This window comes from Accipiter gentilis, chromosome 22 (genome assembly GCF_929443795.1).
Source record: "Accipiter gentilis chromosome 22, bAccGen1.1, whole genome shotgun sequence".
NCBI classification, from domain to species: domain Eukaryota; kingdom Metazoa; phylum Chordata; class Aves; order Accipitriformes; family Accipitridae; genus Astur; species Astur gentilis.
The window spans coordinates 3,504,557-3,521,151 of NC_064901.1; the positions used below are offsets into that span (position 1 = coordinate 3,504,557).

At 48.2% G+C, this 16,595-nt stretch overlaps 1 protein-coding gene across 1 annotated transcript; it reads left to right on the forward strand.

The window, feature by feature from the left end:
- Window positions 1-288: 288 nt before the first annotated feature.
- On the forward strand, window positions 289-15,556 carry TMED10 (transmembrane p24 trafficking protein 10). Its single transcript, XM_049825362.1, has 5 exons — window positions 289-572; window positions 4,720-4,840; window positions 9,336-9,409; window positions 13,601-13,727; window positions 14,182-15,556. Exons 1-5 carry the CDS (start codon window positions 345-347, stop codon window positions 14,301-14,303), a joined length of 672 nt encoding a protein of 223 aa, XP_049681319.1. The 5' UTR covers window positions 289-344; the 3' UTR covers window positions 14,304-15,556.
- Window positions 15,557-16,595: the final 1,039 nt, after the last annotated feature.

The window sequence follows — 16,595 nt, forward strand, 5'->3', positions numbered from 1 at the left end:
TTCTTTAATGGATGAAATAATTGTTTATCAGCCACTACTAACGAATGGACTTCATCAAGCATTTACTAAATAACGAAGCAGTCCCCTCGAAGGGGCAGGCTTCAGCCCCTAAGCCCCGTACACCGGCACCCCGAGAAACAGGCGCCCAGGAGGACACGGGACCCCGCTTTACGCGGGGTCCGTGGGACGCCGCTCCCGCCCCGCGGCCCCCCCCCGCCCCCGCGCCCGCCGGGCGCCTCGCGCGGCCCCGCCCCCGGCCCCGCCCCCGCCGTGACGCGAGCGGCGGCGCTGGTCACGTGTGGCGGAGGCGGAGGCCCGGCCCGCCGCACCCGTAGACCGCCGCCATGCCGCTGCCGCTGCCCGGCCGCCCCCGCCTCGGGCAGGCCCCGCTCCTGCCGTCGCTGCTCCTGTTGGTGCTGCTGGTGGGCCCGGCGCGGCCCATCTCCTTTCAGCTGCCCGGCAAGGCGCGGAAGTGCCTGCGGGAGGAGATCCACCGCGACACGCTGGTCACGGGCGAGTACGAGATCGGCGCCCCGCAGGGCTCCTCCACCGGACCCTCCGCCAACCTCAAGGTGCGACCGCGGTCGGCGGCGCCCCGGCGGGCGGGGGCGGGGGGGGAGCTGGGGGGGGGGGGGGGGGGAAGGCCGGGGCGGGCGGCGCGGCCCCGCCTCCCCGAGCGTGCGGGGGCGGGGCGGGGGGGGGGGGTGGAATGAGCGACGTTTTCCACGCGTGACACCAGCCCACGCGTGGGTTCACAGCGGGCCTGGCCTCCTGCCTGCGGCGCATCGCGGGAGGGATGGGGCAGGACTCGCCTTGTGCTCGGGCCCTGCCGTCGGGGTGTTGGGTGCAGGATTTTGGCTTGAGCCAAATACAAGCTCTTTCCCGGCAAAAATCACGTCGCAGCGGCCCGGCCTGCCGGCCGCCGTATAATCCGCACGGCCGTGCGGATTATACGGCGGCCGGCAGGCCGGGCCGCTGCGATAAGGCCGTCCTAAGCCTCATGACGGCGTGCAAGGGGGAAAGAGGTACGGTGACGTGGCTCCCCACGTACGGCCCGGCCCGGCCCGGCGGGACGCAGCAGCAGGCCGCGGGGAAAGAGCAAGGTGGGGGCTTAGAAACCGGGTTTTGGTACACAAAATGGCTGTTCCCATCTTGCTGTGTCGTGGCTCGCGTGGATTTTAGGGAGGCAGGTGTTTGCTACGGGGAAGAAAGTGGTCCTAAAGCATCTTTAGGGAGTATATGGGAAGCGTCGGCAGAACGTATGTGAATAATACACCTATGTGACAAACAGCTATTAAAACTTCAACAGCTTCAATTGTGTCCGCGGTCTGCCTTTCCTAGGCTTTCTTCAAATTTCCCAACCAGCTGAGTAAGGTCTGTTGCTATGTAATCAGTTCATAACAGCTTTCTGTCTGCTTTTTATTTCTGTCTAAGCTCCAAAGGCCTCAAAAGTAAGCATGCAGACAGTCAGGGTGGTCTGCTCAAGGAGTCTCTGAACTCAGTGTTACTCAGTGAGTATTTGAGACCTCCTGAAATGAAGTTGCCCTTCCAGCATTTGCCAACAGACACCCAAAGGCTTTGGGTTTTTGGCAGTTGTGTGTGGTTATGGCTAGAGAAGGCTGTTTCTGGAGTCTTGCTTTTTTAAAAATCTTGGTTTGCTGTGTATGGTTACATCATTTGTAAGAGGAACGTTGTCTGTGTATAGGCAGAGCCAAGCAGCTTTACTGCTTTAAGTTGTTATAGTATTTGCCTGGTAAGGTGCATGTATTTCAGACTGAGTGCCCTGTTACCATCTGTCTCTTACTGCTCAGTGATCAAGCTTCCTGGTTCTCTGGTTGCCCACTCTTAGGTCAACTGACCCCAGAGTCTCTTCCAAAACTTACTTTTATGACTTGTCTAGGGAGGTAGTGAAGCAGTGAATCCCATGCTTGAGTCTTAGCCTGGCTTTGCTGCTGAAGTTGGTGTCCAGGTGGGACTGCTCATGGAAGTTGGATTTTACTGGAACTGTAAACCAAAAATAAAATAAAATAAAGTCCTGTACTAGTTTGAAAAGCCACAAAGGAGAAACAATATGCAATTCTTGCTTACCTTCTTATTGTTCAGGTATGCTGTGGCCTCCCAACACGCTGAGCCTGTTGTAAGTGCTGTAACACCTCTGTTAGGTGCTTACGTCTAAGTCTGCGTGGGAAAAGTTAGTTCAAGACACCAACCATGTCTGCAGGTGGTCTTGCTCCTTCTGCACTGGATGGCCTGCTTTGGTCCCCTGTATCGGGCCACCGAACGCAGGAGGTTGGTAGTGAATCCTGGCCGGGCTCATTACAGTTCCTGCTGGTGAGCTGCGTTTTGTGTGTGTGATACCCCAGCGCTAACAGTGGCACCCTCTGTTTTGGAGGACTCCGCGGGCTCTGCCAGCTGGCTGCTGAGGGGCAGCATCGGGGCGGCTGAGGTCTCGCTTGGGCCTGGCCACATGCCTCTGCCCCATTGTCGAGGCTGGTGAGGCTGGCGGTTTGGGGAACTGTCGGGCTGTTTGTTAAGGGCGAACAATGCCCTGTCTGTAGGGGATTGCGTTACCGTAAATAATGTTAGAATAGCATGAAAAATCCCTTTCAGGTCAACTCCCCCACAGTGTTCTGGCTGGGCTATTAGCAGCTTCTCCCGCCCCCGCACGCCCAGCTGAATGGGCAGTGTATTTGGCTGATTTGGGTAATGCTATTCAGTTTTGATGTAAGTGGATAGCAGAGCTTTTACTGTCCAGAATCCTGTTCGTGAGCAGGCTATTGCTAGAGCTGCAAAGGGCAAAAATGGATCAAGCTGCATAATATTCTCTAGCTAAAGGTTAGCTCTGGTGTCTACAAAGCCCTAAGGGAATAGTGTTCAAAATAATAGGCACGTTTGAGAGCTTTCTTTACTGTGTTCTTCTGACCGCTTCTTGGGATGGAGAACCCAGCGTACAGATTATATGGTGTCACGCTGAACCAACATCTTGGTTAATCAGGACCACTCCATTAAATTGCACGTACCGTACAGTGCCCAAAACACATGCTTTTACGTTGTGTCTGCGTGGCCAGGTGTGGGATGGTCCCATACTCTAGCAGGGCCTGCTCACTTTTGAGCCAAGAGCCTCCCAATAGTCTGGTGGCTTCCAGACAGGTGGTGGCTTGTGTCTGGTGGCTTGTGGCAGGGGGATGGCAACACAGCTGCCTGTGCCTGACTTCGCAGGCGTGCTTTCATCTGCTCACCGCTTGAATACAGGTAGAGCTCTGAGCAGGAACTGCAGCGCGGGAGGAGAACAGTGCTCCTCGTTGTTCTCGGACGCTGACAAATACCATATGGTGCAGGGGCAGCTACAACAAATCCCGTAACAGACAATTATGGGATAACCTGTATGTAGAGGAAGCTTGTTCCTAAAGTCTTGCCTGCTATGGTTTATACCCTGAGGCACAAGGGTTTATATACCCTGTTATTTTTCCTGCCTCATGCAGCAACTCTCATCCGTGTGAAGGTCTGCACCTGTTCCGAGTCCAGCAGGCTGCTGGCATCAGTGGTATCCCATGGCAAGGAGTTAATTAGGTGTTCTAATAAGAATAAAGAAGAGTGTTGCCTTAGAATAATTTTGGGTACATAGCCCTTTTATATGGCCTTTGTACAAGGAAACAAGGCTGTTTTTCTGTTGTAAGATGGAGTAAAGGAGAATGTCTGACTTGCCTTCTCAATATCACAAATAATTTTGGGTACTTCTGTCTTATGTACCTTTAAAATTATTCCCAAGCTTTTTAGTTTCTTTGCCTCTAAGACTTTCAAAGACCCCTAGTAACTTTAGCACTCATGCTTTTTCAGACATACCTGTTGAAGGATAGAGCTGAGGGAAACTGGAAAGTGTTCCAGTGGAATCCACACGGTTGATTTTCATGCAGTATTGTAACGTCTTCATTTTTTTTTCACCCTGTCCATGGTTAGAGTATGACAACTGGATGGAGCCTTTAATTGAGCACAATGATTCTCAAGTCTGCGTCATGAAATGTGTGTTCTTTTTTTTTTACTCTTTGTTGAAGCATTTTTGTAGACCTACATTTTTTGCCTATTCTTAGTAATTTCATAGACTTAGCGCAAAGCAGTCATTATTCTGTGTAGTCTGAATTGTCCTCTGAGGTGGCCACTTTTATGGATCTTGGCACCCAAACCTTGTATAACTCAAGGCCATGCTGGTGGTTCATTTCTAGAGGAACAGATGTGCCCTTCTCCATTTCATCTTCTGGGGAATGAGTCTTTTTTGTCCCATAAGGCTTCTCCATATCTCTGTTGCTATGGGAATTTATGAATTTTGCTTGCAAAGTGAAGGCAATGAGTAACAGTTTGGTTCAGCTAGAGTTCCTAAATGTAGAATGTATTCAGGGGTTATAGGAGGAAGAGGAATTAGTGTGGTTTTCGGCTGGGGGGTTTTTTTGGTTGGTTGGTTGGTTGATTGCCTTTTGGTGGTTTTTTTTTTTTGTTCGTTTGTTTAATCTAGGAGTCAATAATTACTTTAGAGGCACTCTGACTTTGTCAGCTCCTGGAGTGGGGATGAGGAGGGGAGGAATTGATAATCATGAGGAAGGAGGGGAAACTTGAAAGGAGAAAGCAGCAGACCCAAAGGGAATGCTAGGAGTACTCTTCCTGCACAGGCAGTGTGAGCCCATTGCAGCGAAACACTGTTTCTTACCCTCCTTGTCTCTCTTACAGATAACCGACTCAGCTGGGCACATCCTGTATGCCAAGGAGGATGCCACTAAGGGCAAGTTTGCCTTCACCACTGAAGACTATGATATGTTTGAGGCCTGCTTTGAGAGCAAGCTTCCTGTGGGTAAGTGAAGTGAAAGGTCTGTTGGCTGCTTCTAGCTTCTGATCAAGTTCACGTAGATATGTGGATTAGGGGTATGGGTAAAGTGGTCCTGGGTGTGGTCTGCAGAACACTTTGATTTTTAAAGGTGATCTTCAGGAGGTTCTGGGCAGTCTTACTGCAGAATATCTGCTGTCAGTGTTGCATTTGAAGTTAAGTAATCCTCTGCGGCTGTCATGTAGAGCGCTTGGGTTTCCTCTGAAAGGGGAATCATGTGTTCCTTCTGCAGAGGTCACCACAGTTGCAATGAGTGGCAGTACCAGGGAGCAAACCACACCTCTTTTGCCCTTTTCATGCTTCTCCCCATCTTGCAGTTGAGCCAGGACAGAGCAGAATGCCATCATCTCCAGACCCTGTCTTTCTCCCCAGCTGGCCATCTCTGCCCGTTTTGTGGAACGTGATCTCTCCACAATGTGTACTTGGCAGCAATCCTATGTTAGGTTAGCAACCATTTTCTCTGTGTGTATGTATAGAGAATGTGGCCTTGGTTTGCACCCACAACTGCTCTCCAAGTGGTCAATAAAGAAAGGGAAGGGGAAGTGACCAGGACGTCAGCCTTGAATTTGTGCTGCAGGGATGGTTGCCTAACAAGCACTGAGGCTCGTTTCCTGTGAGTGTGACGCATGTGCTGCTTTGAGCGGCTGGGCTCAACTTCAGGACAAACGTGCTGAAAACAGCCAGCACGTAGGCTGTAGTCTCATTTGCGGTGGTGTGAGCGCATGCAAGTTTGTAGGTGCTCACATCTTTTCACAGTCACTGTCAGATTTCTGCTCCCTGGACCTGGTTCTTCTTGGGTCTTATCCTAAAAGGTCCCAGAGCATTTCACAGAGCAGTCACTAGCAGCATTCCTCATGCCTGTTGAAAGGCAGCTTCTGTTTTGCTGTTCTGCTCCACATATAAGATACAAATAGTTTGCAAATTGAAGAGAACTTTCCAGAAAGAGAAGACTGTCATCTTTGCTGGGATTGGGAGGGACCTGGCTTGTAACACCTCTTCTATGGTATTTTACAGATAAGACAGTGACCCCAAATGCTCAGGCTTTTGCTTTTATTTCACTCCAAAGGTAGGGCTTCCAAATGCTCCTTAACGCATTGAGACATGCAGGCACTAGTGACTCATCTGGGAGTCACTCATGCTATTTACTGTCTAACACCTGGGTGTTTGGGAGGTCTCCAGACAGTCCCACAAATCCTTTCATAGCTTCCATGTGATCACACATTGAAGTGGGAAAGGCTTCTTTCTTCAGTTGTGTCTAGACTCTTATTTCAGTGCTTGTGACCAGAGGTTTCTTGCCTAGACTGAGCCCCTTATAGCTCTTTGGATTGTTGGAAATGTTTGTTCCCTGGCTCCCTTGTATTGTTGCAAGTTTGTTTTAAAGCTTTCAGTACTGATGAGGATAAAATATTTCAAAGTGCAGCTTCTATCTGGTGACCGGTGGGGCATTGAGGTGCCAAAATTTAGAGCTGTTCAATTGAGCAGCTGGATCCTCTTCTGGAGGCTTTTTGTCTAGGGGCCTCCAAGCTGCTGGTTTCTTTTTGGACTCAGGTGCACCAAATTCCGTGTTAAAGAGAGATCCTCTGTGGTGAGTATCTCCAGATTTCCCATGGCTGTACTGGAAATCAAGCAAGTATTAAAGTAAAGGAGGTGGCACCGTGAGGCTTGATCATCTGCAGGACATAGTTAAGGTACTGTGGAAGACATAACTATGTCACAAGGAAGTGCCTTGTTTCGTCTGTAAGGTCTGCATGGGAATGGGGGAACTGACCCAAGTGCTGTTTTATCCCCATGTTTCTCTTTAAAGGTGGGATTTTTTTCACAGTCTCATCAAGTAAGTGATCACGACTTGTAGTGTGGCAGCCACGGAATAGTGGAATAGAAAAACTGTTGGTAGAGGAAGCCCAGAGCCGTTGAGACCTGAGGGGTCTAAGCAACTGGGATTTCTCAATCCTTAACCACAGAAATGAGGAAGACGAAGTGAGAAGAAGATCCTATTTAGAAGGTCCATCTTATCAGAGTGGAGGAGTTCTTAGGGTGCTTCTGGAGCTACGGGTGTTTGCATGACAGGTTTTTTTCCCCTCTTCCAGTGTGGAAGGGTCCTGTCTTCCTGACCAGGGCTCTGTTCCCAGGCACACTTACTCTCGCACTATATGCTAATCCCTGAGAAGAGAACAGCCTGGCCTGCACTACATTCTCCCCTGTAGAGCTCTTCCTGTGTGCTAATCTTTACCCCTTCGCTCCTTCTGTAATCCTTCTCTTCCCAAACTTTCTTAAGAGTGTTATGGCTCATTTTTTTCTGGAATTCCTGTGGGAAAATTTTTTTATATCCAGTTCAACTATCCTGTTTTTCCACTGACTTTGCAAATTAGAAGCTCTGCTAATCTCCCAGGAAACAGTTCTGTGCTCATGTGAGATACTTCTTGAAGACCTCCTGGGGTATGTAGGTATCAGTTTAGTTCAAGATCTCTGGGACTTAACTGTTTTTCTCTTTGCTGCTGACCCCGTCTGCTCTGGTGAGCTGTGGCTGCAGGAGGAGCAGGGAGTTACTGAGGATCTGATGAGCGTGAAGGGAGCTGCCTAGTGCCTTGGGCTCAGTAAACTTGTAGACAAACAGCTTGAGTTTTTCCAGGCCAGTCCCTGACAGTGTTAACCTCTTGCAGAATGTCTGCTTTCCATCCCTTTGCACGCAGTAGCTCTAAGTTCTCTACTTTCTTACTGCTTCTTGGCAGCTCTCCCTTCCAGCCTGACAAATTAATCCTTCCAGTTCTGTTCTCCTGTTCACTGGCCTTTTCATCTTTCTCATCTCTTCCTGGAAGCTCCAGCTCTCCACCCAAGTTGCTGTAATTTAAACAACATTAAAAAAACCTCTTGCTGAACTGTGTGCTTTGAATTTTCTTCTGCAGCTACTGTTGGCTGTCTTACCTGCCAGTCTCCAGGCATGCTGGTATATGTATGGCATAAGTGGTCAAAACTTGTGGTTGGAGAAAGGAGCACCATGTGGTTGTATAAAGCATGTCTGTTAAAGAACAGTGCTGGAATTTGAGTTTTACAGTAACCGGTCTTTTATGAGAAAACCAAAAAATTCCATCATAATCCTAATTTATCCATTGGGCTCTTACATAGCTGGATTTGAGTTTTGAGCTCCTGTATCCCTCTGGAAATTTAAGAAACAGTTTGTAATTGATATGGACCATCTTGTCAGTAGGTTATTCCGTGTTCTGCTAGCAGTAGAAGGTGGAGGTGATTCTACTCTGGTGTTGAAAAGCTGTTCAGTGGGTAGAGAGAAAACTTGGGGATGTTGTACTGAAGACCTGGAGTATCTTCCTAGCTCTGACTGGAGTGACCCAATGTAACCTGCACATTGAATTTGCCTGTGGACTGAGGGAATGTCCACCTGGCAGCCTCCTAAGGCAAAGTGTGAGTATTGGATGTGCTCCTGGATAAAGACTCTGAAATTCATAATCTGAGTGAATTTAGACCTTGTGTTTTGCTGGCAGCCAGCTGAAGACAACTGTAAAAAAAATAAATCCCAAAGTGCTGTGACTTGGGAATGTGTTATGTACAGACATTTCCTTGGTGGGTGGTATACTGGAATATGATACTCAGGTCAGCTGATGTGCTGCATTCTTTAGGGTATCTCATATGCCTATTCTATTTTTTTATTCCCTCTTGTGAATGTTTTCAGATGTGACGGTTTGTACCAGTTAAAAGAAGGTATTAGCCATAGGTGTCCCTGGCCTGGGGGCTACAGCCTTAAAAGATACCTACTGTGCTGTTGACTGCAGCCTTATCCTACTCACTGTTTGTGCAGCTCCAGCTTGCAGTTCTCTGAAGTGGTGTTTCCCTGGCTTCAGAAGCCTCCTGCCATCTTGGGATTTGCATTAGCGGTGTGGGTCTCTGACATCTGAGCTGTTCTTTCCCTGAAAAGATATGTTGGTAAAGGGATAGCCTTCGTTTCTGCAGATACTGCAGCATGTGAGGGTCAGTAGTTCCTGTATGCCATATTCTTCAGTTAAGCAGTTTACCTTCTGCTCCTTTGAATGTAAAATAATTTACAATGCCAATAACCTTGACAAGTTGCCGATGCACTTCCTGCTAGGAGGAACGTGGGCTTCCCAGTTGAATATTTGTCCCTCCGGTGACTTGTCTTTCGCCAGCCTGTCTCATAGCAGCTGGTATTCATCTTCTAATCCTCTGCAGTTTTTACAGTGATTTGCATCCTACACACACTTAGCGCTTTTAGTTACAGCTTGTTCTCATTATCTTTGTGAGGCTCTCCTTCAGCCAGGATTTATTGTGAAGTCTCTGTATTTTTAGGCTGGACTGTGCTGCCTCCGCAGTTAGCTGCAGACATGGAGGGAGGGGAGGGATGTTGTGAGTTCTTCCTCAGTGGTGGGGAGAGCTGGTGATTTCCTGGCAGGCTGAACGTTTCGCACAATGAATCCTTTCATGATGCTTCCAGGAACAGGGAGGATGCCGGACCAGCTCGTGACTCTGGATATGAAGCACGGAGTTGAAGCAAAGAACTATGAGGAGGTATGTCCCCTGGCTGCCTGCACTGCAGGCTCCCCTTTCCCAGCACTCACGTGATGCCATTTGTAGATCTGGGACTTATGATGGGAAGCTGTTTTCCCAGCGGTGATGAAAGCCTGCCTGCAACCTACAATTCCAGTGAAGCTTTGTGTGTTAGGGGAGAAAAAAAAAAAAAAAAAAAAGACAAACATTAACTAAAATGAATTCAGTACTCTGGGAACTGGAGCCTAATGTGTGAATTTCTTTGCTAGGATAGCGTGACCCAGCTTCTGGGCATAGGCATTAGAGGCAACAAGAGACTGAGATGTGAAGTTTCCCCAGCCCCAGCAGTGGAGGGCATCTTAGGTTAATATCAGATCTTCCTAGAGGTCAAGTTGCGTTTTTACTGTTCCTGACTGTAAGATATACTGGCTCAACAGCCCTGAAGTGTCACTTGTACATTTCTAAGAATTGGCAGTGTATCGATGTAAAGGTGTTTGGCAGAGTAGTAGCTGGTGTGAAATGGGTATTTGGTTTGAAGGCGTGACATTGCAAATAGGCATAAAGCCTAAACATTTCCATCTTAGGAGGACATTGCTTTCTTAGACCCAAGAGCCAGCTGTGTGGATTAGCAGTTGCTTTGTGGCTGGGATGGTCCTGGCTGGTTTGGATGCTGAATTTTGATGGCTGCTACTATGCTTTTGGCTCCCTAGAATTTGGGGTCAGCTAGCCCCTGGGACAGAGCCTGTGCCTGAGAAAATGAGAGTTGTTATGAGAGAAAGATTCCTGCAAATTATTTCTGCGTCCACTGTGCACAACAGCGTGAGAGATGCCTTAGGGAGGAGAGTAGGTAGCAGAGGAGGCTGTGTATGGTGCCAGTTAGAAAACTAACAAATTTCTGAGACGGGCATGCTGGAGTTTTTATATCCTTCTGAGCTTTGGGCTAGCTGGTCCTGTGTGGCTTAAGTCAGTCTAGAGCACATCCTATGTAGAGAGTAAGAAAGTGCTTGGGATCAGGGGAGAGCAGAGCAATCATTAAGGCAGTCCAGAGCACAACCTACGTGGAGAATAAAAAAAGTGCTTGGGGTCAGGGAAGAGCAGAGCAATTGTTGGGCCAGCTCTCTGGCAACCAGCTACTGAAGGATTACAAGATGTTGAAATCTTACAGGTTGACCCCTGAGAGTGTAACTGGGAGGATTATGGTGATTACATTTACAGAATCTCTTTAAATACAACCCTGCAGTATACTCTGAATTACATCACTGTAGTGCTACCTAGAAGCATTGTTCCTATGCAGAAAGGTTCTCCTGTGCCTGTATATCTACATACCCACTGGTTGTACTGATAAAACTGTCTTGGAATAAAAGTAAGTATCCATTATGCTTGTCAGCGTAGTCAGATTGATGGAAAAGGTTCATGGACAAACCTGGGAAAGGAACAATTTAGACTTGCAGTCCCACCTGATACCAAATGCAGATCTTGGCAGCACTGGCAAGCATCCTTGACTTGTGAGGACCTCTGAGTGGCAGGCTGTTTTGAGCCTTGTTGAGCAGCGTGTCTGCAAGGGACTCAAACTGGTTTACTGTTTGTACAGCTGCTACAGATGTTTAGCCATACTGCTTTGCAGTGTGTTTTCTTTTTTTATCCTCTCTCTCCCCAGGTTGCTGTACTATTTGTGGGTTTTGACTTGACAGGTTGCTGTAAGGCCTCAGAGGGGAGAACTGTTGCTCAGGTTTCTCTCCTGGAATTGCTGCCTTTTTGAGCCTTTTGCTTGTGATGTTCATCTGCTGTAAGGTACCAGTGACCTGTATTCTCCCCCAGTTCTTGTTGAATTGCTGCAGGGAGACTTGATGCAGGGCATTGAACAATGGTGGCTGACACTGTCCTGCTTGTGCGTGGATATATGGAGTGAGAGGAGGGGTGATGTCCAAGTCTGACCTCATAAGCTTTCATAGATCCAGACATTCTTGGAGCAAAGCAACTGGGAGAGAGAGCTGGGTCAGAAAACCTAACTGTATGGCAGTGTCATACCTTAGTTCTCTGGGGTAGGGAGGAATAATTTTCTCCATTCAAGTAAGTAGAAATGAAGGTAGCAAAAAGCGAGAAGACTTTTCAGAGGGAACCAGGAAGGCTTGGCGATCTAGGTTCCTTTCCAGATCAGCTAATCCTTGTCAAATCTTGGCTATAGCGTGTCTCTTTCTATGCTAGGAAGAGAGTTAGGGTTGACAAATCTTTTAGTAGCCCCTGAGAAGTTCAGTGAAGATGTTCCTTTTAGGATGATGCCATTCCACCATCATAGATGCTTGGTGGGCTTTTTACAAAATCCCTTGGAGCAGCTGTGCATATTGGCTTCACTAGGGATGAAAGAGGTTCCAGGATGTGTGTCGTGGAGTATATGCAGTGCTAAAAACAGCTATGAGATGTTTCTAGCTACACCTATTAAGACCAACTGAAGGGACGCAGGATGGAGCAGACAAACCTTGATTTTTCCCAGTGGAACCTTTGTAGCCTTCTGTGAATGAGAAGTGCCCTTCAGGAAGATAATGAAGCTGGTCAACACAGGGCCAGCTTGTCAGTAGAGCTGACCAAGACCTTGTGTGTGTGTTATAGACCTGCTGCTCTAGCTGTGTCAGCAGAGCCTGGGCCATAGTCACACATCCACTGGTGCCAGCTTTTCAGCAAAGCTCTGCTGGCACATACATGTCCAGGCCACAGGGTTTTGTCAGGACAACCCATTGGCTAGAAAGCAGGAGGGGTTTAACCTCCTGTTTCCTACCCCTCCTCAGAAATGCACTCCAAATTGACACCGCTATGCTGGCAGAGCTGTAATACACAGCTCGCCTCAGCATAAAAGTCCTCAGATGACTGCTTGATGGCCTGCAGCTTGCCAGGATACGCATGTCATGTGAAGACACTTCAGTGAAATGGCTGATTAGCTAGCACTGGCCTGGTCACGAGCATCTCTTCAGATGGACTCTGATGCCCAGGCAGCTGCCTCTGGAAGCAGTGTTTCAGGTTTGCCTGTACCCTGGGCACTCTGGTGCCCGCCTGTTAGTACCTGGACCACTGAGGGATGTCATCCTGTGGCTTATGTCCAAGTAATCCTGTGTGATAGTGAGACCGGTGGTGAGCTGCAGGTGCTCCATGTGTTTTCTGTAGTTTTCTGTAGCGCATCTTTCTTCTGCTGCATTACTCAGCATCTGGTCTTCATGGCGGAGGCCTGTCAGTCGTTGGTAATAGTGACAGATTCTACGCCAGAACCAGAGTTACCCAAACCCTACACTGGAGCAGTGGCAGGAATTGCAGTTAGCTTCCTTTGAGTAATGTCCTTGTGTCACAGATTTAGCCAGGTTGCAGCCAGGACTGGGGCAGGGACATGTGTTTACACATTCAGCTTTAAATAGTTGTTGTGGACTGTGCTTTCTAATTGAATGTCCTGTGGGGTTTTCTTTTTGGGTGGAAGCCTCTGACTTGTAGGACTGTAGGCTGCATGTTCTGCACAAAAATGATGCCCTATAAACCCTGCTATTATGAGGGTAGTGCACTTTTTCTTTCAAACTGTCTCAGAAGCAGCCCATAAGTATTCCAGCAGCGTCACCTGGTGGCGTGAGGCAGATGAAGCACTTTGTAGTTGCGTGGTCCCTACCAAGAGCATATGCTGCCCTTGAGGTTATCGGTCTAAGGGATAAAAGCCCTGAGCTCTTGTGGGTGTAATCAAACCACTACTACTGGGAAGCAGGCTGCTCGGGCTTTCTGGGGTGTGTGGCAACAGTTAGCAAAGTGAGTCTTGCTGCTAATATCCTGTGTGCCTATAGAACAATATCGTATGCGTATGTAAGTTAGTCACCTGTACCTCAGTCTATGACTTCTATTCACTGGAGGCTTAGTCATGTGGTAAGCTTTTCTACCCACTCCTCAGAAACCAACTGTGAATAAGCTAACATTAGGCCGAATAAGGAAGAAATGTGCTTGTATGCATACTGTGCTCCTCTGTTGTGTAGGAGGGGTAGTAGGAAAGTGTGTTTCAGAGAACAGGTGGGAGAAGTGTTAGTGTTTTGTGCAATGGTAGTTTCTGGCTTGTAGAGGTGTTTCCCTAGGGGAAGGATGCCCCAGATCTGTAGTATGTGAGGAGGAGTGGTTCAAACTGGCAGTAAAAACCCATGTGGGAACTTTTGGTATTAGCTCAGTGATTGCCTGACTCCCTCTGTTTTCTAGATCGCGAAAGTGGAGAAGTTGAAGCCTCTGGAAGTAGAATTGAGGCGCCTGGAAGATCTTTCAGAGTCCATTGTTAATGACTTTGCCTACATGAAGAAACGAGAAGAGGAGATGAGAGATACGAACGGTAAGAAACTCTGTGCTCCTTCAGAGGGATGGAGCTCTAAGACCCCTTACTTCTGCTGAATGTTTTACTAGGACAGCATTTGGAGATCAAGCGATGATAGTGGTCTCTGCCTGTTCTGTTCTTAGTGAGGGAAACCTGCTGATATTTCTATCCCTCTGAAGCAGTCACTGAGTCTTGCATGTCCCAGCTCCAGAAATCATTTATTTCTGTCTCCGTTCCTAACGTGAATTACTCTGTAGCATTTATTGTTGCCCATTAACCACAGTTTTGCCTTGTTCCCTTTGCTTTGATTCTCAAGTACTGTTGGTGCTTCTGTGCCCTTGCCTTCCTGCTGGATGATATCTCACCTTTGAAGTTTTGCAGGGGTGGGGAGAGAAAATCCTGGGAACTTTGCCCTCTTGAGGCACATCCTGTGATGTCAGACTCCCGTGCAATGGTTTGTTGTCTGTTTCAGAGTCGACAAACACCCGGGTTCTGTACTTCAGCATTTTCTCCATGTGTTGTCTCATCGGACTGGCCACCTGGCAGGTTTTCTACCTGCGTCGCTTCTTCAAGGCCAAGAAACTGATTGAGTAAAGGAGCAAGTCCTCCTCCCCCTCCTTTCAGACCCAGCTGGACACCGCTGGGACTCAGCCATGGCCCCCTGGAGCCATCTCACAGATGATACCCACTGACTGAAGCCTTTCTGCAGGAACTTGGACCCTAAAGGGGGAGGGGAGCCTAAACATTGAAGGCAATGGGGGACTTGTGAAATCCTGTTGGATGTTGAGGGTGGGGGAGGTTGTGATGGGTTTGGGGATTCCTGGGGCAGTGATTAAATAAAAAAAAGATGTTCCCATGACAGCTGCAGCAAGTTTTTGCGCTGTCTGTTCTCCTTTTATAATCTTGGCTTGATGATGTCTCCCATCTGTCTGTGACTGTAGTGTTACTCTGAGCCACTTGACCCTGCTGAGCTCTTTAGGTGCCATGCAGCTAGCACTGGGGCAGAGCGGGGGATTCCCTGTTCTGACCAGCTGGGATCTAAGCCTGGTGCAAACAGAGGTGAGTGTAAAGCAATAGGATTCATCATTCCAGCAGGGCCTGAGGATAGAGGGAGGTCCAAGGTTTGGTCCCGGTTGTGGACCTCTGTGTTTCTCCCTGTGGGAGCTGGTGTCTTTGTGCTGACAGGTCAGGGCACTTGAGCATATGGTGGTTTAGCCTGGAGGAAGGGGAGCCTTGGAAGGAGGGCTTGGGAACATGTTTGAGCTTGGAAAGGAGAAGCCTGCTTTGCTCAAATAAGCTGTCCGGCCTTGCTCCTTGTCCCGCCCTTGCTCCACGTGTTTGTCTCGGATTTGCCTCCCTTGTTCTGAAATGATGCAGCAGTTTTCCTGAAAGCCTTGGTCAGGGATGGCCTTTTGTGCAGACAGGAGGCCTCAGTCAGATACAGTCACAGAGCAAATAGGAGCAGGTTATGCTAGGAAACTTGGTCTTACGTTGAGCAGGAGACTTTTTCATCTGACAGTGTAGTGCTTATCTAGCAGGCAGGTGGCTGAATCTCATTTTTACGAGACCTCAAAGCAAGGTGGGCTGCTGCTCATGTGAAGCATGAGGGCCTGTGCCCTGCTTTGAGGTCTGAGGGTGCAAGGGGTGCTTTGCAGGTTGGCAGAGGAGTTGTTGGAAGAATATGGATGAACTCAAAAAAACAGTACAGGGTAGGAATAGGCTAATTCTACGTCTGGGGGGAGTCTGAACTGTGCCCTCAACAGAATTGTTATTCTGCTATGCAGTACTACAGAGAGAGCAAGCAGCTTCTCGTCGTTTCTCAGCTGTCCAGATGGCATGATATTAAATAAGCCAGGCTGGGAAAAAAATGGGCAGGTTAACTTCCTGGACTTACCTGCTGCAGTTTTTAGGCAGTGATTAAAATTCTTTCACCTTCTCTGCATTCCTTCAGAGCAAATGGTTCAGCAGCACAGCGTTCTGGTGTCATGTGCCTAGACACTTCCGCCTAGGGAAGAGGTTGTCATGGCCCTGGGCCTGGGCTACCATTTTGAAAGAAGCATGGTTTTAGAATTTCTGACCTGAATCTGATCTATTTCTGGGAAGGAAATGGTTGTCCAGGGTGAGGCAATGGGAAGGAGGATGAAAAGATGACCTCCTGTCATCTAAATATATTAGTACTTTGCCTCCCCTTTGCCATTGCCAAGTTCCCAGTGTTGTTAGTTCCACTGGCGAGTGCTTAGATTGCTTTTAATTTGTTTCTTTTTTGATAAAGCCATATTAAGAACCCACGTCCACTTCTCTGCCCTTGCATCCATTTTATCTTTGTATGTTTCTGAAAGCGGTTACAGTGTGGAACAGCAGTGATGCCACAGGACTGAATTACAGAAGTCATTTGAAGGTAGTTTTAGGTCCTACAGTTTGAAGCCTGTAGATCTGTTAAGGTTTTGCTTTTGTTTTTATATAACTCGAAAAAACAGTACAAGAAAGGGCCCTTTCCAGTCTTGTCTGTTTTGATATCCTCTCCCCGTCCCTATCTGAGTACAAAGATACCTTTATCTTAAAAATGGTGGCAAGACCTTAAGTTCCCCAGGTGACTGTTACACTGTCATCGTTCTGGTGTTGGATTTTGATCTTCACTGTACTGGTACGATTACTGGGGAGCAGGTGTGGGGGACTGATATGGATTTACCTGTAATGACTGGTTGGGGGATTTTTGTCAACTTTCTCAAATAAAATTTCTTTGGGGAAGAACAACCCACCTCAGTTGTCTCTGTGAGTCTTGTCCTCTTTGTGCATGTTCCTACCAACTGCTGTTTCCTGCAAGCTGACCTGTCGCAGGAAGCAGCAAGTACACAGACTCCCTGCAAGCCTTTGGGTTTCTCTAGC